Source organism: Embiotoca jacksoni, unplaced genomic scaffold, assembly GCF_022577435.1.
Source record: "Embiotoca jacksoni isolate LCO1_2020_lvr unplaced genomic scaffold, fEmbJac1.0.p SCAF_72, whole genome shotgun sequence".
Classification (NCBI taxonomy): Eukaryota; Metazoa; Chordata; class Actinopteri; family Embiotocidae; genus Embiotoca; species Embiotoca jacksoni.
In genome coordinates, this window is record NW_027185428.1 from 1,003,132 (window position 1) to 1,027,819 (window position 24,688).

At 38.8% G+C, this 24,688-nt stretch overlaps 5 protein-coding genes across 6 annotated transcripts; 3 read left to right on the plus strand and 2 right to left on the minus strand.

Annotated features, from left to right (window-relative positions):
- LOC138215315 (uncharacterized) lies at positions 1-5,695 on the minus strand. The gene is made up of 5 exons (XM_069177402.1): positions 5,672-5,695; positions 4,429-4,677; positions 3,614-3,890; positions 367-626; positions 1-279 (listed from the first exon to the last, which is right to left on the minus strand). The coding sequence occupies exons 1-5, from the start codon at positions 5,693-5,695 to the stop codon at positions 1-3; spliced, it is 1,089 nt and encodes a 362-aa protein (XP_069033503.1).
- A 1,522-nt stretch (positions 5,696-7,217) lies between these two features.
- Positions 7,218-9,012, minus strand: LOC138215316 (gamma-crystallin M3-like). The gene is made up of 4 exons (XM_069177403.1): positions 9,008-9,012; positions 8,095-8,113; positions 7,686-7,925; positions 7,218-7,493 (listed from the first exon to the last, which is right to left on the minus strand). Exons 1-4 carry the CDS (start codon positions 9,010-9,012, stop codon positions 7,218-7,220), a joined length of 540 nt encoding a protein of 179 aa, XP_069033504.1.
- A 2,097-nt stretch (positions 9,013-11,109) lies between these two features.
- Positions 11,110-12,228, plus strand: LOC138215300 (gamma-crystallin M2-like). Its single transcript, XM_069177381.1, has 3 exons — positions 11,110-11,118; positions 11,265-11,507; positions 11,953-12,228. The coding sequence occupies exons 1-3, from the start codon at positions 11,110-11,112 to the stop codon at positions 12,226-12,228; spliced, it is 528 nt and encodes a 175-aa protein (XP_069033482.1).
- Positions 12,229-16,159: 3,931 nt separating this feature from the next.
- LOC138215326 (gamma-crystallin S-1-like) lies at positions 16,160-16,942 on the plus strand. Its single transcript, XM_069177412.1, has 3 exons — positions 16,160-16,168; positions 16,305-16,547; positions 16,670-16,942. Exons 1-3 carry the CDS (start codon positions 16,160-16,162, stop codon positions 16,940-16,942), a joined length of 525 nt encoding a protein of 174 aa, XP_069033513.1.
- A 2,644-nt stretch (positions 16,943-19,586) lies between these two features.
- Positions 19,587-21,622, plus strand: LOC138215292 (gamma-crystallin M2-like). Of its 2 annotated transcripts, none has more exons than XM_069177371.1 (3): positions 19,587-19,595; positions 20,014-20,256; positions 21,350-21,622. In XM_069177371.1, exons 1-3 carry the CDS (start codon positions 19,587-19,589, stop codon positions 21,620-21,622), a joined length of 525 nt encoding a protein of 174 aa, XP_069033472.1. The 2 variants fall into 2 exon arrangements, with proteins under 2 accessions (XP_069033472.1, XP_069033471.1); XM_069177370.1 differs by lacking the exon at positions 19,587-19,595 and adding an exon at positions 19,641-19,658.
- The last annotated feature ends 3,066 nt before the right edge of the window (positions 21,623-24,688 follow it).

Genomic DNA, 24,688 nt, shown 5'->3' on the forward strand with positions numbered 1-24,688 from the left:
TTAGTTGCAGGAGTCCATCATACGCCTCATGCTCATGAACCTGGTGCCACTCATTCCCATGTCCCTGAAGCTCCTGTACTCTCCGGGCCTCATGTACATCATCCTGCCTCTGAAGTGGGGCTGCTCGTACATCAGCCAGTGGCCGTCCATCACGTTGCAGGACATGCAGTCATTCATGCGGTAACGATCCTGGATGTTGTCACAGTCTTCCATCAGCTCGTGCATCTGACCTCCGAAGTTCTCCTTCTCGTAGATCCTCATCTTGTAGGATCCTCTGTGCTGTAAAACAAACATTTAAAACATCATGTTCACACAGCCATTTCAGGACATCTAAAGAACACGTTATCTACAGAAGATATTCCCTACCATGGGGATCGTACGGCAAGACCTGATGCAGTCTGACATTCCCATCATGCTCATGTAGTCAGCGTACTCGCCCCTCCTCATCAGATACTGGTTTCCCATGTAGTTGGGACGGTCGTAGACCATGAAGCAGCCGCTCTCCACCCTGCAGGAGTGACACCTGCTCAGGTAGGAGGTCAGCTCAGGACAGTCGCTGCTGGTCTCATAGTGACGACCCTGGAAGTTCCTGTCCTCGTAGAAGATGATCTTAAAGAACAACAGAACTTTATTAGAACAATTTTCAGTGCAGCTGAATTAAGTTTAAAGAGATTTATTAATTTTAAACTGAAATTATTTTTTTCTATTTTATTTCATGGATGGATATTTCCCATGATTTACCTACCTTGCCCATGGTCATAGCTGTTTCTCAGGACTGAGCTGCTGCTGCTGTGTATTTCTGTTCGGGCTAACTGTTACTTTTATACTAGCTCAATGTAAAAAAAGTATGTAGAGGTTCTATTGTGGAAAAACTCCTGAGCCAGCATCATGCCATAGAAGCCTACTAAGCAGCTGAAGGTTTATTATCCAGCACTATACCATTCGGGTGAAAATACACCTACTGTTTACATGCAGCATTGTTGTAAAATAAAGAGAAGCTTCCAACTGTAATATGGCAGCCACCTCTATCTCCCACAGTGGATGGGATATTTCACTTACTAAAAACTGAAAATATGTTTGGATTTATTCAACATTATGTTATAGAATATCAGATAAAAGCACATGCAGAATGTAACATAGTTATTAAAGTTACAGAGGATATAACAAAATATATACATACAAACATTTCAATATTGTTTTTCCAACTTAAAACCCAACCATAGTCGAACACATGGCAGAAAAGTTATTAGGGCCCGAGCACCGAGCATCAGTGCGAAAGCCTTATTGTTTTTCGTAAAGATGTTCTTGGACGTTCTCCTCCTTACGTAAAGTGATTTGCCTTTTTGGAGGCTTTATCATCTTCAAAAACTCATGAAAGTGGATACACATTTGTCTCCCAGCGAAACATTTCGTATTCTGCTGGAGTCGCGAGTGGGCGTGGCCAAACGTCTCGAGAGCGCCCCCTAAAGAGATGCCCCGGCGGCCACATTTACCTAAATTCACCAAATCCGGTGGACACGTGTATCACACCAAGACTCACAAAAATGTTACATTGCACCGTTACGTCAACGCGACAGGAAGTCCACCATTTTGAATTTAGTCGCCATTTTGGGCGATTCGTACACGTTGTACTTTGTCGAACTAGTCCGAGGGATTTTGTCGCACCGACTTGAATTTAGTTTCTATGGATAGTTTCAAGGGATGCTTGAAACCTCACGAAACGTGTCACATACATCCGGCTTGGTGAGACAATACATTAGTGGGTGTGGCCAAATGGCTCGCTCACCGTGACACAGGAAGTTGATGTTTAAGGTCAAAGGATGCTTGAAACCTCACGAAACGTGTGACATACATCCGGTGTGGTGAGACCATACATCTGATGTGTACATCACTGCTTGCAGTTTTAATTCACTTTGCTTTCCCTTAAGTAACTATCAGGTTACTTTTGCATTTAAATAACAGATGACTCATTTATTTTCAGATGGACCTCCAGAAAACTGATAAGAAGGAGTGACTTTAGCTAACAACACCAAGATAACTGATGGACACATTTTATTCACTTTGTATTTGATGAGAAGTTGAATGGGAGTCTATGGAGCCGGAGGCTTTTTGGAGCTGACCTCTAGTGGCACTCGCTGGTATTGCAGCTTAAGACACTTCTGCATTGCCCCCATTTTTCAGAGCCGGAAGCTACGAACACTTTTATATCCAGTCTGTGTGCCAAAGAAACAAATCCACAAGACAAACTAGATCGATGACAAAAGACTGAACAAACCAAGTTCCCTCAAAAAAGAAACAACACTGCGAAGGCGGCAGGTGAAGGAAGGTGCCGTCCAATAACATAGCTGTAAAAATGTACTGCCAAAGGGAACAAAATGGAGATATTTAAGATTATTGCTTCAAATATTTCACATATTCTTGACATGGTAAAGCACCAAACTGTTGCTTGTTAAAATCAGCTTCCAATGTTGCATTAAAAGATGTGATTTCCCTTTTCCAGTATTTTATTTGTTATTATACATGAATTTGGATCCTCATAAATAGCTACTGGACAAACACAACGTTCATTGAGCATCCCCTGAGCCCTGTTCACATTCAGAGGACCTATTTTGCTCATTTTTCTTTTTCTTTTTCTTTAATACATATTCTTGGACATCCCTAGCTTTCCATTTCAGTTCACAGTTCATCGTCTGTCTGAAACAAACTATTTTAGGTCCTTTCTCTTGTGACTGGAAAACTTCCAAGAAACGTCCCTATGCGTGTGACCCCTGCTTCCTCCCCCCTGTATGCAAAGGACACGGTAAACCTACCATCGTAAATCCTCATCATTGATTGGAAATGGCAACTTCTCAAATTCCCCTGAGCAGGAATACCCGCAGCGGTGTGAATGTGAGCATGAATGTGATTCTGTGTTGGCTCTGTGATGGACTGGCGACCTGCCCAGGGTGACCCCCACTTTTCACCCAGTCAGCTGATATCGGCTCCAGGCCCCCTGTAACCCTGTTCACTGTAAAGCGGGTAAAGATGAAGGATGGATGGTACCCTTCCATTAAATGTACAATGTTCTGCCACTTTGTAAATATGGCTATCTGACGTTAAAACAAAGCTTCAAAGGACTGTGTTATTCCAAAAGTTTGTTTTTAGTGACGACTTTAACGTTTTGGTTTTTTTACTTAAGTGAGCCATCATGCACATATCAGAACCATGCAGCCATTGTTAGCATCTCATGAGCATAATTACCTCCACCTCCTGCTATGACATGTCTTTATGTTGTGTTTATGTTGCAGGGAAAATTCACTTCTGGAAATTAATGCGCCATCATTTTTCATTCTTTGAATATCATTTTTAATGCATCATATGACATAATACGCTTCATAGGTACAGGAAGATGAAGTCTGTGGTATACAGTAGTTAAAATAGTAGCATTTACTACAGCTCAAACAGGAACAGCTGAATGGTGATAATTCATGTCATTCGAACTCGAATTGTGCAGCCAAATTGTTGTCCCAGGGAACTCAACCTGGACGATAAATTGATAAATATCTTATAGATTTGAACTACTTGTGATTATTTACTGATTCAATGTTCAAGTCCTGAATCTCTCCTGCTTAACAGGATTCCATGATACGTTTGATGGATCCGATCCTCATGTCCATGGGACCCATTCCCATGTCTCTCATGCTCCTGTACTCTCCGGGCCTCAGGTAGAGCATCCTGCCCCTGAAGCTGGGCTGCTCATACATCAGCCAGTGGCCGTCCATCACGTTAGCAGACTGGCAGTCGGACATGCGGTAACGATCCTGGATGGAGTCGCAGTCCTCACTCAGCTCATTCATCTGACCTCCGAAGTTCTCCCTCTCATAGATCTTCATCCTGAACGGACCTCTGTGCTGTTGGAGGAAAGAGCAGCTCAGCATGAAATCCATATGATAAAAATAAACAAAACACAAACGATTAGCAAAACAAAACAGTGCTCGCAAGATTATTGAATAAGAAAAGAAATATGGGAGAAAACCTAAAGACATCAACAATTAAATGGGATTGACTGTGTGTGGCCACGGTTTGTTGTGTTGTATTGTAAAACATATCTGATGAATATAATGAGGGTGTGTTTTCTTAGCAGTGGGAAAGAGGCCTCTGTGGAGTTTGAAAAACACAAATTAGAGTTATGTATTGACCTATTTTCTTTTATACTTTTCTAAATAAAACAACTTTTTTAGCCATCTTATATTTGTTGTGTGCGTATTTTGTAATTTTTTCATATTTTGTACTTACCTTTTTGTCATAATTGTATTGACGACTAAATTTCCCGACTGTGGGATTAATAAAGTTTGAATTTATTTGATCTTATCTAAACAATAATAGGAGTTTAGTGGAATTCTTGTTTGTATCCTTGAGCTGATCGAAACTCAGGACGGAGCTTCTTACCATGGGGATCATGCGGCAGGAGCGGATGCAGTCACTCATGCTCATTCCCATCAGCCGCTGGTTGTCGGGGTACTCGCCCCTCCTCACCAGCATCTGGTGGCCCATGTAGTTGGGCCGCTCGTAGACCATGAAGCAGCCGCTCTCCACCCTGCAGGAGTTGCAGCGGCTCAGGTAGGAGGTCAGCTCGGCGCAGTCGCTGCTGGTCTCATAGGAGCGACCCTGGAAGTTTCTGTCCTCGTAGAAGATGATCTGAAAAATAAAGCAGTTTAACACACATGAGCCCATCCAGTAATTATCGCCCAAATTACAACAAGAACAAATCTAAAATGCTCTCATACTCTGCCCATTTTGGTGTTCAATCTTATCCCTGATTGTACTGCTACTTTGTCCAGCCACGCTCTGTCACTTTTATACCCATCGTGATGCCTAAATCATCTATGGAGCCATTGTCTTGAATATCTTACTCAGCAGTGGAGCATACAGGGCTATAATGTTTGTTAAATCGCTCTGTAAATGGTTATTATTCCAGACTGTATGCATCTGGTGCAGTGCCAACTACCACGGCTCTCCTATGGGGCACAGCTGGGTGACAGCAGCAAGTGTATCAGCTGGGACTGTTTGTGCTGTCAGTGTTGGGACAAGAACTCTAATTTATTAAAAGGTTAAAAATAAATCCATCATATGGATACATAAAACTAGATCTGTCTCATGATTGACTGAAGACAGCTGCACGGTTCACTCAAACAACACCAACACAAAGTGACACTAATGAATTCAACACAAACAGCTGGTGAGGAAATATTCAAAACACATTTACTCAAGTATTGTCTCAATATTCAGTTTGCATCTACAGCTGCGAGCTTCTCCACAGATTAACATTTCACATAAAACATAATGAATTTATACGGTATGCATTTGTAAAGATTAAAATTAAAACTAGCTCTGCTTGGACTGGCTACAACAGTAAAACGGTATAATTTCAATAATAATAATAAATTCATGTAATGATATAGTTTATTATGTAACTCTCAAAGGGACAATTTTTCTGGACTGTGGTATTTTATCATATCGAAACACTGCACAAATTAAGTTTTCTTACTTTTGCTTTTGATATTTGTAGTGCATTTTTATAATTATACTTGTATATTTTTACTTGGCATGACATTTTGCTTAAATAAAGAACTTGGTTACATCATGGACTTTGACATTTTTCTTTTTTAAAAAAAAATTAGAACTTGTAAACTCTGATCAGATTTAATGACAACATTCAAAGCAACACATGAAGGACTCACCATGCACAACATTACATATGGTGCAGTTAAAATGTTTTAAAAACCTTTACTGTAAGGACTACATGCAAGTAATACAGTCTGAATGTGTGTTGTTGTGCTTTGTGGTGGTCACTGGAATATTGTGCATGTCTGTCAATGGAGGTAGAAATAAAAAAAACAACAACAACATAATCCCAGGAGCACAAGAGGACGTGTTTGGCAAAGAAAAGTAGCAACCAAAAAACTTAGGAACTCGAATATGATATGTATGTTTGACTTGACTAACTACACACAACATGGCATGAAAAAAAAAAAAAAAAAATTTTTTTTAATGAATAATAAAATATGATTGATAACAAAATGTAGAAAAATAAAACATAAATGAATGTATTTTGCACATTTATTGACATTTGCTGGCCCTCAGCCCCTAAACCTTAACCGATGAGGTCTATATGATATTTGCTTCCTCACAAGTCCTAAAACGCCTCCAGAACCTCAGAACACAACTGTTTTCATGTGCAACTGCACTTTATGCATTAAAAGTGTGACGTCTTATTTAAATTTTTTTTTAATTTTTTTTTTTAATTTTATTGTACTCTATTAATCCCCGAGGGGAAATTCTTTCGCTACAGCAGCACAAAAGAATCCTCTTTGCATTAGAGTCGTGAGTTCAGTGCAGCGGAGACAGCAGTTTGTTCTCATAAATCCTCTCTGCAGTGAGAAATACATGCATGTTTTTGTGCTGTAAATAAACAGAAAGTTCATCAAAAAAGTTCATTTTTGCTGGAAATAATATTAATGTGCAACTGACTGCAACATGATGTTTGTGTTTTCACTTACATAAAAGATACAGATGCAAGTGAACAGAGCCGATGACAGTATGTGTAGTGAATTAAACACAGCTGCATATTATGTATTAATTCCTCTCGCCTCTCCTTTCTCATGTTTAATCATACCTTCAGATTGACTCTAACTTTTAATCTTTTTAATGCATTGTCCTAATTTTTCTACCCATTTTTAGTTTCTAGTTCTTCTCTTACTATATTTCATCATTCTTATTGTCATTTTACCTTTTAATCTATCTTCTACATTTCTTTTATCGCTATCATCTTGCTGCGTTGGTCTCAAAGTGGTTTTTAAATAGTCTCATTTTCCTTATAATTTGTTTTTAATCGTGTTTGTTCTCAAATTTGTTCGTTTTCTGGTCTGTCTTATTATTGGCCTGTCAATCATCAGTGTAAAGCACTTTGAACTGCACCAAAATGTACGCAGAGTGCTCTCTAAATAAAGTTTGATTGATTGATTGAATGATTGACGTGTATTTAGCTATCCTCCTAGTGTTTATAGATCTATACCTCTTCAGTATGCTTTTTAGCAGGAGTTTTGCATATTAAAATACTGACATAAGATGTGTGACCGTTAAAAAAAAGCTTTGGTATGACGTGAAATGAAAAGACGACAAGGTGGCATCTGACTCAACTTTCATTTTTATTTGACAGCACATGATTTCGCTCTGCTTCAACAGGAGTTCATGATACGCCTGACAGAACTGAGCCTCATGCCGCTGTATCCCACATCTCTCAAGCTCCTGTACTCTCCGGGCCTCATGTACATCATCCTGCCTCTGTACTGGGCCTGCTCGTACATCAGCCAGTGGCCGTCCATCACGTTGCAGGACTGGCAGTCGGACATGCGGTAACGATCCTGGATGTTGTCACAGTCTTCCATCAGCTCGTGACTCTGGCCCTGGAAGTTCTCCTTCTCGTAGATCCTCATCCTGAACTGGCCTCTGTGCTGTATGTAAAAGCAGGAGAGGACAGCTCAGCGTGTTCCAATTTTCAGCATGTGTCAAAAACTGAAATTCTTTTGCAAGAATATTAACTTCAGGTATTAACTCTTAACTTATGTTTTAAAAGCACTTCCTAAAAACACAAAATATGTAATTGATCTCTGAAAAATGTTAATCTTTTCATTTTCCTTACATACCTGAGGAACTAAACGGCACGATCGGATAGAGTCACTCATGCCAAACGACATGTAGTCAGAGTACTCGCCCCTCCTCATGAAGTACTGGTTTCCCATGTAGTTGGGACGCTCATAGACCATGAAGCAGCCGCTCTCCACCCTGCAGGAGTGACACCTGCTCAGGTAGGAGGACATGTCGGAGCAGTCGCTCATGCACTCATAGGAGCGACCCTGGAAGTTCCTGTCCTCGTAGAAGATGATCTGTGGAAGAAATAAATAAAAAAATACCACAGATTTTTACTGATTTGGAAAAGGCCTCAGTTTGTCCGAGCTTCTGTTTTATTTCTCTCCACTTGTTTGCGTTGTTGTGTGTCCGCAGAGTTCATGCTAAAATGAAAAGTGATTGTTTTCTGGTCTACTCTCTACATACCTTGCCCATGTTCGATGTCCTGTGTTTGTGGGAATCTGTCCAACAACCTGTGGCTGCCAGGCAGCTTTTATACTTTATACGCACTGTAACAGGGTTTTGTTATTCAAATTTTCTGGAAGCTGATGAATAAGCAGCTCTGCAATTGCTTGTTAATTTCATTTGTGCCATCATGATCCAGAACCAAAGGAGGAGAAATGGTTGGAAGACACAAGGTAGAAGAGGAGGGAGAAGAACAGAGCTGCAGTTTGTAACTTTCTCAGACTGGTGGAAGAAAACTCTGCATTTGATCACATTTGAAGTGACTTTCTTATTTGATTTGTTGTGCTGTGTGTGGCCAGAGTTCAGATCATGGTGTCTTAATGGGTGTACCACGTTTTAAATTACTGCATTACTACATTTTCTGTTAACATTTGCAACGCCACGGCATGCTACTGAATCAAGTTATCAAATTAAGTCCCACTTTCCACACTAAGAAGCGATAGTGATTCCCTGTAAGTGCGGCACTCAGAGTTTCTGCAGTTTGGTAGAATTTACATGTTCTTGCCCTGCCCTTAGTTATTAAAAACAAAAAAAGCCAACTTCTAACTGATGACTGTAAAGTTAGATTGTGTGGATCCAGTAGTGGGAAAAAAATTAAGCATTTGGTTAAGCCAATATTTTACGTCATAATTTGCTTTTCTTCATGTTTATGAAAAAACAAAACAGCCACAGAAAAAACATAAATTGACACCAATTTATGTTGTTCGTTGTTATTAGTTACACCGAAGTTCTGTCTTGAATTGACCAAACAAGGTTAGTCTGATTGGTTTGTGTGCTACATAAAGGTTTGTAGACAGCTTGATAATGTGCTAATTGAGCTAAGCACATACATTTTAACTAGTCTAAACCACATGTCAACAAACAGCTAACTTACCACATTAACACTGTCAGTACAATTACAGTTAGTTGCCTTTAAAAGCTTTTCCTTCAGAGTTTACATTTGTACTAACAGCTGTTTACTTACGAGTGGAGAGGAAATGTTGGGAGCTGTAAAACAACACCGATGGTATCACTGGGGCTTTTATTTTGTCAAGAGTTTGAGCCATCATTGCGTTTAGAGTTCAGAATACATCACTTCTTCTTCTTCTAATATTGGACCCAGATGTTTTTTCGAGACGGGACGGGCTAGCTTGTTAGGTTAGGTTAGGTTAGGTTAGGTAGTTACTTTATTAATCCCCGAGGGGACATTTTTTCGCTACAGCAGCATACAGAAGCAATAAGATAATAATAGAACAATAGAAAAGCAATAAAATAGCAGTAAAATAGCAGTAAAAAATATAAAATATAAATATAAAATATAAAATGCACAGTATATACAGTATATACAGTACAGTATATATCTCTATATATTATATACAAACAACCAAGAAACACAGTCAACAGTGTTATTGTTGTGTGATGGATTTTGCCAGAGGTGAGTTATTGTACAGTCTTATTGCGGTCGGCAGGAATGATCTCCTGTATCAGGAATGATCTCCTGTATCAGGAATGATCTCCTGTATCTGTCCTTGTGACAGCGGAGCTGGAGGAGTCTTTTGGAGAAAGTGCTCCGCTGTCCCTGCAGCAGGTGGTGGAGAGCATACTATCGTCAGTTGAAATCTGTGCAACACAAAACATAGATGTCTTTGACATAACTTCAAAACTGTTATTCCTTCATATTGTGTGGATCATTGTTTAATGTTACAAACAGAGATGTTACAAATTGCATTTTAAAACATTTTATGATTCCCGGGTCCTCCTGTGAGTGTGAATGGGAGGTAAACTCCAAGGTGATAAAACACTTTGTAAGTGCAGACCATTTGCAAAATATATTGCGTCTAAAGTTTGAAAAATACACAGATTGATGGGCAGAACAAAATGCTGAAGTTTGAAAGATAAGACGATGTCGCTCATTTACTTTCAAATCTTAACAAACAAAAAGTCCTTTACAAATTATCATTAATTTACTAATGCAGTGTGGTTTGCAAATACAAAGCACCATTAAGAAATACGAAAAACATATTTATTGAACAAACATACAAAATATATCTAATAAATCATGCTTAAGAAACAAATGCATCATGTTTTACAAACACAGAAGAAAATATTATTCCACAAAGACAAAAAATTATTTTTGGCCCAACATTTCTGTCAGGATTGAACTGAAAATTTTCTCTCACACGTCCTGAGTAATTCTCGCTACACAACACAGGTGGCATTATGAGTGAACTTAAATGCACCAATGTTCTCAGCTCTGCTGAATAATGCATCCCCACCTTTAAGTTTCTCTCTTGTATCCAGGAAGGAAGTGCAGGAATGAGTACACTTTTTGGCCATTTTGGATTAACAGTATGAATTTCAAACATCTAACACCTGCATCCACGTTGTCAGTTTAATTTGAAAATGCATAATTCATTAAATGAGTACATATTTACTACATTTTGGCGAGACAGTTTGAATTTAATGCAGTACGTCCACCCCTGCTGGTATGCATTTAGGCAGAAAAACGTCAGCGGCTGTTGTGCAGAGCAAATTATTCAGAACATTTGGTTTTGGCAGGAAAATAGCTCCATACAAGAGATCCAAGTTCCATGGTTCACTACAGCCAAGCTTTGTCCAAGAGTAAAATAAAACAACCTTGTTTCTTGCCCTTATGGTGGAAATAATCTGTTATCTCATCCTGTAAAAAAGCAAAAGTAAACTCAAATTACTCACACAAAATATAAGTGCTAACAGAGACCAAGTAACGAAGAAATAATCCTTTAATTAAGTACAGGCGTTGGTCTTCATACGTTTTACATATCACATTTGGTATTTTTCTGATCTGAGGGCATCCCATGTGCACAAAGGCAAATCAAACTGTCCCAAACCCTTTTGCTGATATGCAAATCGAGCTAATTTAGCAGACAATAGCTTTCCCTCGTCTGCACATTCTGCTTTTTTATATAAACCACAACACTGCTAAAGCTGGATGGGAGACAAGCAATATCATGAACAATGGGGAAGGTAAGAAGCAAATGGAGTTTTCTTCAAAGATTACAGTGTATGTAAGCTGTCTGTTGTCTAGTTTGCAGCTACGGGCACAACCACATGCTATTGCTGTAATTATTACAGTGTTGGGTGATTTGTTTGTCTTTCTTTCTCCAATCCAGATTGTATTCTTCGAAGATCAGAACTTCCAAAGTCGAAGCCATGAGTGTAGTACCGACAGTCCGGACCTGACTTCTTACTTGAGCTGCTGCAACTCCTTGAAGGTGGAGAGTGGTTGCTGGGTGCTGTATGAGCGTCCCAACTACACAGGCTACCAATACATCCTGAGACCTGGGGAATACCCCAACCACCACCACTGGATGGGATTCAGCGACAGCATCAAGTCATGCCGTTCTATCAAAAATGTAAGCTCAACTACTTGTCGACGCTTTACAGAATACAGCATCCATCCATTAGTATTGATTGTTATAATTACATTAGGAATATATTATGTAAAATACATTTTATCCAGTTTTTAAAGGTTCAATATGTTCACTTTGCCAAGTTGTAATTTAGGTAAAAAATAATACCAATATTAACAATTTGGGGTTAATTTTGTGCAGGAGAGTTCCCAGCTCCAGCAAAATACCACAGATTGCTCCAACCAAGCAGTAATCAGTCAAAGGCCAACAGACAAAAAGGAGAGATAAAAGGCTCATGATTTGGCAGCAGGGTGCTTTATGCCCATGCACATCAGTTATTGAAGGAAACTAGGAAAGTAGCCAAGAGACCCATCTGTAGATGTGAGGAAACGAAAACAGGTCAACTGATTTAGTGCTAAATACTATTCTCTAATGTGACCCTTTCAAGGTATACGGAAAGTCCTGGAAGATCCGGTTCTATGACAAGCAGGATTTTGGAGGTCAAGTGGCAGAGTGTGTTGAGGATTGTCCATCAATTTATGAGGCCTTCAAGTTCCGGGAGTTCCACTCCTGCATGGTGACGGATGGCGCGTGGGTCCTCTACAAGCAGCCCAACTACCGCGGACTTCAGTACTTCCTGGAGCACGGCGAGTACCCCAACTATACAGACTGGGGCGCCGACTCCCCTGCTGTGGGATCCTTCCACATGATTACAGAGTTCTAGAAGTGCAGTGATCGCAGAGGTTCCCTGTGTCCGACAGAGCTCTCAACCACACTTAAGTTCTACAATTCTAAAGATAAACAAAGCTTCATAAAGAATAGTTCTGTGGAAGCTCTCAGGCAATGAACACTTCCAGAAACTTGAGAAGTTGTGAAACCCATCAGAGTTGCAGATACCCAGGATTCCAGAGGGCATTCAGCCTGCTTTTTCCCCAGCGGATGCCCGTCCTTCTCTTATGCAACTTAAATGTTGCACTCAAATGAATAAAGGCACTTTTTATGCATCACAATTCTGCCTGTATTGTATCTCATTACCACCTCAGAGAGTTTTAATCTTGTCATGTACCTTACGTAGGTACTTTGCCATCTTCATTGAGCCACTTTCAGGATCCATCTGCCGAAACAACAACAAACAAAACACTTCCACCGTTTATATGCAGATGATATCCTTCTGTATCTAAGAAACCCTAAAATCTCCCGAATGGAAGATGTCAATGTCGTTTACATATACAAGACTGGAGTGCTGCATTGAAGCAAGGAGCTACCTTTCACAATAGTGACAGGTAATTTCAGATGCCCGGGTTTGTAATTTCTTCACCAAGTACTCAGAGTTACTTTATCTCAAGTTTATCCCACTTCTTACAAATATTAAGGATGACTTCACACGTCTCCTTGATAAGAGGCAGTTAAAATGTCGGTACTACTAATAATACATGACATTTTTTTCCCACTTCACGCTGGTGCAACACGAGAGACTCCACCATTAACGATTCAACAGTAAAGCAAGAAAACAGGAATCAACCTATCCATCCGGCAGAAAACCTAAAGACCTTGCACGTCTTTCAGCCCCAAATTTCAGATACAAAAGGAGACAAAGAAAAACAACACCCATGGTTGGATATTGAACTATCAGATCTCCCATTTATTTTTCAGTTAATCCAAAAACACAGTTGTTTTAAAAACTCTGACGTAGCTTTCATACCAGTATGGCATGACCTAAACTCTCAAAGTAAAAGTAAGTAAATCCCTGATACTGTACGAGTCACTAAGACGAAGGTATGATATCTGTGGTAACAGCTTCCTGCAATACACACAACTGAAATGCTGACTAAAAATATTTATATATAAAGGTATCCACCAATACTCTTCTACCGATTCAAACAACTAACCACAAAACCTTTCTTAAAAATATAAAAACTCTTGTCAAAACTAGTTCCCAACCTTGCCTTCCGGATCCATGACGTAGCTGTTACCACTGATATCAACAACTGGAATCAAATCTAAAACTTTTTCAAAGTCGTCCTACACTAAAACACAACCCATGCAGTATGAAATCTTACACAGAGTACATTACACACCATATAAAATGCACAAAATAGGATTTCCAAACAATAATATTTGCACACACTACTCAAAGCCACAGAAGTTTAAATTCAAGTTTATTTCTAGCAGGGACCATGTAAAGAATACATTAATCTCAAAAAGAGAGATGTTCTAGACCAGATTTAGCTACCAGCTAATTTCCCTCCACAGTCCCTAGTAAGGTAAAGACAAAACAATGTTACATTGTACAACAATACAACATTATACTACATATTGACTAACAGCCCACCAACACTCACCCCCGCAGGGGTACAGACACACAAGATACACTTCACAGAAAAAATCTGATTATTACAGACATACAACATTTGTAAAGACAGATTGTCAAATTTAAAACCATTCTTGACAAATCTGTTTTTTTACTTCGCAGGAGAAGATGGTAAAGTCTGTTCAGGTTTTTAGATTAACAGGGAGTTTATTCCATTTCTTAATAGCTTGGCAGTTACGTTTTAGTTTCATCTCTATTAACATAATAGACCCATTATTATTTCAGGTTTATTCATTCAAGTGTTATTATGTGTTATTAGTATTTCTATACCATGATTGGTTTTTATTATCATCGCTGTTATTATTATTATTATTACTATATCATATAATACCTACTAGCCAGAACTCATCCCCTTTGGTTAGTATATTGCTTAATGTTATTGTTTTTGCAGTTGTTAGTATTATCAAAGATGTAGTGAATATATTAATTCATTCATTTATTTTTGTATTTGTTCATTATCATATTAAAATATTCATGTCACGTAAATGTGCCCTTCTTCACATAACATAACCACACAGCAAAAATAATTGGTGTCCATAGTTTATCTTTGTTATTACTTAAAAAAATTTGTCATTTCTTATTTCTTTTCATGTGTATACATATATGTAAATATGTCTGTGCGTATTCTGTTTACCTTTCTCTTTGGTATTGCTTTGTCTAAATGTATTATACATCTACTATGGACTGTATGTCTACTTATGTTTGTGTACTGCCACTTGCACTTAAACAAAATAGTTTCCATCTCAAAACACCCTGATGTCCGATAATACCTAGATACTGGCAGGCACAATTATTACATAGTAAGAAACAGACAGTAAATATCTCTTGTTGGTGAGTTGAAAGATGTCTGCATAGATCATGATTGGAAAGAATGTCAGGAAAGCATAATGTCTATGATTAAAGTTATTATAAATGCACAAAATAAACAAAGTCTGTTCAGTATCTGTACCAGGAAAATTGTTACAAATTCAACAAACAATATAAGAATTTATTTTTCATCGATTTTTATTTGAATGTATTGGCTTAGTAGAAATATATAAAGTTAGATACAGAATGTTGATACACTGCTTATTGGCTTATTATACGTGATTTGTCATAGTATGCTCACACAACCTTTAACAATGGTTCAATTGATAGTAATGTTCAATTTAATTTGTAATAAATAGTCTATTAAACAGCCTTCTGCCAATGCCCTTTGATTTTATGGTGAATCATATTTAATTATGGTGAAAACTGTAGTATTCAGGTAAAGCAGGCTATTTTTATTGGTTGTCTTTTAAATGTGACATATATAGTTGGTAAAGATAAGTGTTTAACATCACAATAATATCAGTGATATTTCGATATAATTTTGTCCAAACAAACTGGTGTGGTGTTTTTACACAGGTGCAAATATTTCATGATGAATCTTCCGATAATTGTGTTTTCAACAACTGCTGAAATGATTAACATAGTACACCAATTACATAGCATGTATCGTGTTTATGTAAATCACTGTTTAATTAAAACATAAGCAGCGACTTAAGATAACCTACCATATTTCAATTTTGTAAAGTAGATAAAGGGAATATCATAAGTACACAGTTTCTGATGTTAATTTTTTTACTTTAAAATTCCTTATTAATTATCCTGTCATCACAGAACTATCGTCAACACATACAGACACAGAGTGAAGACTAAAATAGTTCAAGATAAAAGAAAATGACGTCAAATTGTGACACAAACTAATGAACCTGTAGTAATACAGAATATATAACCGGAAGTAAATGTCAGAACTATAACTAATTACTCAATGCCAACTTTCTTTTCCTCTTTAAATAACTTTATATTATCAGTGTTTTCATCACTGCAGTTGAATATCATTTTGTATTTTCCCGTAAAAGGTATTTTGTTCAGTTAATGTAGACGTATTATTCTCGAGGGTACACATACACTACTTACTGGTATAATTTCATACAGAAAATAACATAAGAAAATTAATAAACTTTATTGGAATTGCATCATTGATGTTTTTAGCATATATAAAGGGCTTACATAAACACAATACTTGTATTGCAGCAGTTTAGATCAATTTGGACCAAAGTTGAAATTCTTGGCTCTGCTGAACAACCATTGTGTGTGGAAAGGCATTTCATTGAGTAAGAACAATTGGCAGTCTCTAGATGAACATTTGGATTGTAATAAATATTGCATGCACTGCTAACTATGCACTTGCTAGTATTGTCCCTGCTACGTATAAAGAGTTCTGTGCTGGTTAGTGGGTGTAGTATTTTAAGCTCCACAGATGGAGAAGGTGAGAATTTACAAGATTCATGCAGTAGCTACTTACGCTCTAAAATTGGTGCAAGAAACATATAGTTTTCTCAGTGACAATTTAACTACAACCACAGATGCAGACGTATAATTCTGTCTATATGTGCTCTTTTCAGATTGTGCTTTACGAGGGCCGGGACTTCCAAGGAAAGTCCTACGACTGCAAAGGGGACTCAACGGATCTCCATGGCTTCATCCACCGATGCCACTCGGTCAAGGTCAAAGGTGGCTGGTGGGTTCTGTACGAGCGCAACAACTACACAGGCTACCAGTATGTCATTGGTCCAGGGGATTATAATGACTACAGAAACTGGATGGGCTTCAATGACTGTGTCAGATCCTGCAGGATCATCAAAAATGTAAGTCTCCAACAAAAAGAAACAATAAATAACAATAGGGCTTTCGCACCATCGGTGCTCGGGCCCTAAAAAACACATCATACATCAAATTGATCACATTTCTTTGACTGTTTTGCTTTCAGACCAAAGGGCCATACAAGCTGAGGCTGTTTGACTGGTCGAACTTTGGTGGCCAATCTTTGGATCTGACAGAAAACATGAAGTCAGTCCAGGAGAAATTGCTCCGACAGGAAGTCCAGTCCTGTAAGGTGCTGGAGGGGTCCTGGGTGTTCTTTGAACATCCCAACTTTAGCGGTCGCCAGTACCTATTGGAGAAAGGAGAGTACCGGCACCACTCAGAGTGGGGAGCTCTGAAAGCAACTGTGGGCTCCATCAAAAGAATCATGCAGCTGTGAAATTCCGCCAGAATTTCTTGAAATGTCATGCATTGCAATAAATTTATTTGACTGTTTGTTTGTGCCTGTGTCAAGTTTGATTCAAACATTCCCTTTTTATGAAAGATGGTGAAGATAAAAAGAAATCACTGATAAAATGATACAATTAATTATTTATTTTGACAATGAACAAGTTACAACCCTGTTTCCAAAAAAGTTCTGTAAAATGTTAACAAAAACAGAATGTGATGTGCAAGTAAACCCATATTTATTTGAAAATAGACCAAAGACAGTAAATCAAATTTTTATGATGTTGTTTTATGAAAAATATAAGCTCATTTTGAATTTGATGCCAGCAACACATTTCCAAAAAGTTGGGTCAGGGTAATGTTTACCACTGTGTTGAATCACCTCTTCTTTTCACAACACTCTGTAAGCATCTGGGAACTGAGGAGACCAGGTGCTGGAGTTTTGAAAGAGAAATGTTGTCTAATTCTTGCCTGATATATATTTGTAATATTTTTCACATCTTGATGCTCCAGATGTTTTCAATGATTGACAGGTCTGGACTGCAAGAGGCCAGTTTATCAGCAGACTCTTCTACTACAGAGCCATGCTGTTGGAATACGTGCAGAATGTGGTTGGACGTTGTTCTGCTGAAAGTGTTTTCCAGTTTGGGTGTGAGAAACTAAGAGTAAGATGATGTATCTGGTTTCTTCTTTGGAGATTTTTAACCTGCATTTGTGGACGCAGCGATGAACTGTGTTCACAGACGATGGTTTTCACAAGTGTTCCTGAGCCCATGCAGTGATTTCCACTCCAGAATAGTGTGTTTTTAATGCAGTGCCGCCTGAGGGCCCGAAGATCACCACCATCCAATATTGGTTTCCAGCCTTGTCCCTTGTGTTCAGAGATTTCTCCAGATTCTCTGAATCTTTTAATGATATTATGAACCGTAGACGATGAAATCCACTAATTCTTTGTAGTTTTATGTTGAGGAACATTATTCTTAGATTGTTGATGATTGAGTGGTGAACCTCTCCCCATCTTCACTGCTGAGACACTCTGCCTCTCTGGGATGCTCTTTTTATACTCAATCATGTTACTGAACCGATGCCAGTGAGATGTTCCACCAGGTTGTTGTTTTTTAGCATTACACAACTTTTCCAATCTTTTCCTGACCCTGCCCCTTTTCTGAAATGTATTGCTGGCATCAAATTCATATATTTTTCATAAAACAATAACATTTCTTGGTTTCAACATTTGACGTTATCTTTGGTCTATTTTCAATTAAATATGGGTTTATATGAATTTTAAATCATCCCTTTCTGTTTTTATTTATATTTTACACAGCATCCCAACTTTTTGGGAAATGGGGTTGCAGATGAATTGAAAATATATGTGCACTTGCTAGTCTTTAAGCAACTAAGGTATAAAATAATGCAGTCAACTATAACTGAAATAAATCCAGATTATGATGTTTGTATTCTGTCAAGGTGTTTGGTCACCTGTAGGATCTTTTTTGGTGGATATAGTTGTGTCATCTACCATCATTGATATAAATATTGTACTAATTGTACAGTGCAGCAGGGTCACCTGGTCATTAAAGGTTCTCTGAATGTAAGAAAATGTGATCAAAACAACTCTGAAATATGTTTGTACACAAACGTTAAATGGCATTTCTGATCTAAAATTATTCATTTTATTAGATTAAAAGCATCAGATGTGTTATTTAATGCACACCCCACACTGGTTTTGTTTGTAAATTATATCACAAATAGAAGTATAAGAAATCTTAAAAATTTCTGCCAAAGCAAAGCTGAAACATATCAATTTCTTATGCACAGGGCTTTTTTTTTTATTGTCAAAAATCTTTTCTACATTAAGTGATTCAATATTTGGCCTGAGGCAATTAAAGTGACAATAATGCCCCTCGCAAGGCATTTCAATGTGCCCACATACACAGTGGCCTAAAAATTAGAAAATAGTGATAAAAACATCTTGCTGAAAATCATTCTCTTAAATTGCTTAAAAATCTCAAAGACATTAAGTTTTGGAAACTGTAAGGCAAAAAAAACCTACTTTTGATTATCAAAACATGTAATCTTTTCATTATCTAATTAATTCATAGAGAAAACTTCCAAATTATTTGCCATAATTGTACAACACTGATGAGGCTAATCTTCCAATTGGGGTGCTGAACTATACTCATCCAAACAGCAGCTGATATAAATACAGAATGACACGTCTTCCATCCACCAGCTCTTTCAGACAGGTGTGTACTGAGGTGTGGATGCAGACAGAGGGTGGAGCATCACCTGCTCTCTCCAACCCACACCCAGTTAAAGCGTGTACCCCACTGCTATGTGGCCAAAAGCCAACTTCACTGCATCTGCCTCAGTACCAGCTGCACAAGAGACTGTTTAATTGGATCAATAAATTGTTTCTGGAATCGGGCATTGACAGATCAAAAGGTCAGCCGCTTCAATAGTGAGTAAACACTGTATAAAGCCGAGCATTTCTGAAACAATTGCAGCATCAGCCATTGTGCACATATAAATGCTGAGGCAATTAAAATGACAATAATGTCCTTCGCAAGGCATTTCAATGTGCCCACATACACAGTATATATAAATCTGGACCTGTCCTGTAGGCAGTATTGTGTATGGGAAAGGTGGGAGAAATAAACGGTGATCAAAGGTCGGTGTGAGGCCCAAACATGGACCGTGTTGGAAAGGTAGGCAGACAGGTATTATTTGAGTTGAATAAAGTCAAATTTCCATTAAAACCAATAAAGTATAAGAACAAGTACCCTTTATCTTGAAAAGTTCTCCTAATACTGCTGGAGTTGGGGTTTTAATCTGTTGTGCTCGAAATTCTTGTTTTCTTGATTTGTCTCACGGATTGTATGAAATCAGATTTGCATTTAGACGAGGGTTTTGTTCTGGGTTTTTTTGTTTTTTTTTTGCATAGTTGGCTGTTTTGTTTGGAAAGACAATGTTTGCATGTCGTCATTTTGCTGTTATATGTTGTCCAATACCATATAGTGCATCGTATATCATATGTTTTTAAGGACCACTGTTCTCTTACAGATCGTGTTTTATGAAGACAGAAACTTCCAAGGTCGCTACTATGAATGCAACAGTGACTGTCCCGAGCTCAACACCCACTTCAGCCATTGCAACTCTATCCGCGTGGAGAGTGGCGCTTGGGTCCTGTACGAGAGGCCCAACTACCTGGGCTACCAGTACATTCTGATAAGGGGAGAGTACCCGGATTATCAGCGCTGGATGGGCTACAACGACAGCATCAGGTCATGCCGGATCATACGAAATGTGAGTTTGTCCTTCGTTCAAGTTGTCAGTCAACCTGCACTTACTCACATGCACCTGGCAAACACTTAAATATCTTTCAGGAGTGTGTTTCTTACCAATATTTCAACCCTGTATGCAGAAAATTCATTAATTAATTTGCAATTGAAAATAATTTTTAGGGAAGCATAGTGCTAACATAACATAAAGAGAAAACTGGTTTGATTTATTATTTAACGAAACAGGTACCATGTTTTGATCCCCAAACAATGTCCATTTGTATCAATCATTTTCTGGTTATTGATAGTTACTTAGAATATATTGCGGTCCTGTTTAAATACTGAATAAGTCCCCAATTACTTGAAGGATGAGACTTAATTTACATTTAACAGAATTCAAAGTGCTTTTTTTGCCCATGTCTTGGGGGTGAAGGGTTACGTCATATTTGTGTTGTATCAGAGTTATTATATAGATGCATTTCCTACTTGTAAATGTGTTAATTTTAACTTCCAAAATCATAAATTCAGCAATGAAAGTGGGAAATTCTTGATATATCCAAGATGGTGCTCAGGAATACAAAAATACCTAAAAACCAAGCGTTCCTGTCCATCCAACATGTGACATGAACACACCATGATATCCTGTGCTACCTATCACTGCATTGCAACTCATAGGGATGTGATTCCTTTGTAAACATACCTGGGAAAAGCAATTATGTAACTTCTAGAACGAGACTGCATGATAAACAAACAAAAACTAAACTAAACTGAAGCTTGGCTTCATTGTAAAGCAAATTTCAATAACTACAGAAAAAATGTCATGCATGCAAGGGACAAGGCTGAAAACCAATATTGGATGACCGTAATCTTTGGGCCCTCAAACCCTTTAAAGCCCCTTAAAAACAGCCACGAATCTGTAGTGGAAATCATTGCATGGGCCCAGGAACACTTCCAAAAAGCATTGTCTGTGAACACAGTTTGTTGCTGAATCAACAAATACACACATATTTAGTACATACAGAGTGTGTGTGTTTTCAGACGTATTGCATATTCTTGTCATGTTAGCTGCAGGGTCAGCCCTACTGCAAAGATAAACTGAACCGGTGTTTGTCTTGCAGCCCTCTGGTGCGTTCAGGATTCGTATTTACGAGCGTCCTGACTTCAGCGGTCAGATGTTGGAGTGCACTGAAGATGTAAACAACTTGCCTGACCGCTGGCACCACCGGGAGGTTCACTCTGCCCACGTCCATGACGGTGCCTGGGTCTTCTACGAGCTTCCCAACTGCCGCGGACATCAGTACCTGCTGGAGAGAGGAGGGTACCGTGGCTTCAGCGAGTGGGCAGCCATGAACCCCAATGTGGGGTCTTTCCGCCGTGTCACCGACCTTTAGACAGTCTCTCTATGTTTCATAAAACTTCCCTTTGCACATTTAATAAAAAAGGATTGTACCAAATATGTTCATCCCTCCCTGTTCTCTTTTGCATTTCTACTTTCACATTGTAATGCTAATTAGAATACATCACTTACCGTTATATTCCTCCACCAACTAATCAACTTTCAATTTACAACACTTCCATCTGTTTAGCTGATTCTCATCGTACACAAAGTCGCAGCCCAAAATTTTTTTTCTCAGCTGACTTCAGAAAATACATTTTTACTACAAGGGACATAATTTTTTTTTTTATTTTATACGCTTTATTAATCCCCGAGGGAAATTTCTTCACTACAGCAGGGGGCTCTCAGGGGGGAGATGCTGCAGCAGGCTGCCACTAGCGCAGCGCCAGGTAAACTGACCTGAGGTGCATGTTTTTGGATGATGGGAGGAAGCCGGAGAACCCGGAGAGAACCCACGCAAGCACAGGGAGAACATGCAAACTCCACACAGAAAGGCACAGAACCGGATTCGAACCCGGAACCTTTTTGCTGTGAGGCGACAGTGCTAACCACTGCACCACCGTGCCGCCCTTATACCTAATACTTTGAACGTGTTCTAGGAAATGATGTTGTAATGGCCAGTGTAAACAGAAGGATTGATTACTGCAACAAATACTATTCCAGGGTTCATATGGGCTAATATGGGTGTAGTGCTGCCAAAATGCACCGTATTGATGCTGCACCACAAGTGAGGAAATAACATGTTCACATTTTTTCGGCGCATGGTCTAAAGCATGTCATTCAAGAGAGTTAATAAAAAAAAAAAAAAAAAGTGTTCAAAGTTGTCATGGTGACATTTAAGGTGTTATTGATTGATTCACGATGTCAACTTGAAGCCTCATTTGAATGCTTCCGTTTGTGATGTTAAAGTCACCGCATTGCCCATTAAAACAAACTCAACTCTTCCTGTGTTCATTTCAAATTTAAAAACCCCTCCAGCACTTTTTTTTAACAATGCTTTTATTGTGAAATATTTGATGAAATCTGTATTGACTGAAATCAAACCATCAAACTTGAGCTGATTAATTCAGAACAACCATTGAAAACAGAATGATTACAAATTATAGTCAAAACTAATTATTTCCCTCGCTTTAATTTGATAAAGTTAGCAATATAAACTTGCCACTGTAGAAACAGTCAGGAACAGCAACAACGTATATCATAGGTACACTCTGGTACTTCAACAGTTAGCACTGAACCCATCCTTCTCAGGCATTAATTTTTTTTTAACCTGTCTGGTATATTTTAATTGCTTTGAATGAAATACAATTTCAATATATTGCACAACAATTAATTATTTTTTGGTTGTTGACTGGAATTAACAGGACTGTAAATTCTGTAAAGAAATGTGTTCCCAAAAAGTTGGGACACTATAAAAATGTAAATAAAAACTGAATGCATCCATCCATCATCTTCCACTTATCCAGGATCGGTTCTCGGTGGCAGCAGGTCGAGCAGGTTGACCCAGACTTCTCTCCCTGCAACATCTTCCAGCTCATCCTGGGGGATCCCGAGGTGTTCCCAGACCAGCCGGGAGATATAATCCCTCCAGCTTGTTCTGGGTGTTCCCCGGGGTCTCCTGCCAGTTGGGTGTGTCCGGTAAACCTCCAGTGGGGAGGAGCGTAGGAGGATCCTGATCAGATGCTGAACCACCTCAGCTGACTCCTTTCGACGTGAAGGAGTATTGGCTTTACTCCGAGTTCCCTCCTAATGTCTGAGCTCCTCCCCCGATCTCTAAGGCTGAGTCCGGCCACCCTACGGAGGAAACTCATTTCGGCTGCTTGTAGCCGTGACCTCGTTCTTTTGGTCACGACCCACGAACTGAATGCAATGCTGTGCAAATCATGTAATTAATAGAAAATAGACCAAATACAACAATATCAAATGTTGAAACTGAGAAATTGAATTGTGAGAAATATTATGCTCATTTGGAATTTGATGGCAGAAACATGTTTCAAAAAAGTTGTGACAGGGTCAACAAAAGATTGGAAAAGTTGTGTAAAGCTGAAAGAAACAGCTGGTGGAACAACTCACAACTAATCAGGTTACCATGGCAACAGATCAGTAACATGATTGAATGTAAAACGATGATTTCAGAGAGGCAGAGTCTCTCAGCAGTGAAGATGGAGAGAGGTTCACCACTCTGTGAAAGACTGTGGGAAAATAGTTCAAAAATCTAAGAATAATGTTCCTCAATGTAAAACTACAAAGAATTAGTGGATTTCATCATCTAAAATTCATAGTATAAAAACATTTCAGATAATCCAATCCAATCCCATGTTGCTGAATTCACAAATGCATATTTATATATATATGCGTGTGTGTGTTTGTAGGTGTAAAGTGCATATTTGTTGAATCCTAGTGCACTGAAAAAGCAGGTGGATGTTCAGAAGTTGGCTCAGCTTAGCTCAACTTGAATTTTAGAGCACCTTACACACACATCACTGATCCAAAGGTTTTACAGAGCACACGGAGTAAACAACGTTAAAGAAAGAAGTGTTGATAGAACAAGCTGTATTTTGAGTGTCTGTTTGTTTCCCAGTCTGGTGTGTATGAATTGCGATGCGGGCGGAGCTACAGTATGACACAGAGCTGACAGGAGGTCACAGAGCTCACCTAAACCTGTGGACAAAGAGCCCGCTGATGACTCAGTAGGATTTGCCAGTAAGAGCCTGGAACATGCCAGCTTCTGTTAGTGCTGATGCTCAGCTCGCTGGAACAACACTGTGACCCCAACAACACAAAGGGAGTCCAGCCAGCATGTTCTCCCAGCTGGGGTTATTCACCTCTAAAGCCTCTTTGTTTGCTGCAACCCCGAATGCTTTTAGTGGGGAGCAAGACAGAGAAAGACAGGCGGTTTCAGAGAGCTTCTGCTCTCATCGGGTGGGTGTGCACCCTCTTGTGGATGAAGTCTGCAGCACTGGTTTGAATCTGTTTGAATCACATTATGGGCAGGTTACCTTCCTGTTCCAAAATGAAGGTGCTCCTGTGCAGAAAACCAATCCATGAATAAATCATTTTC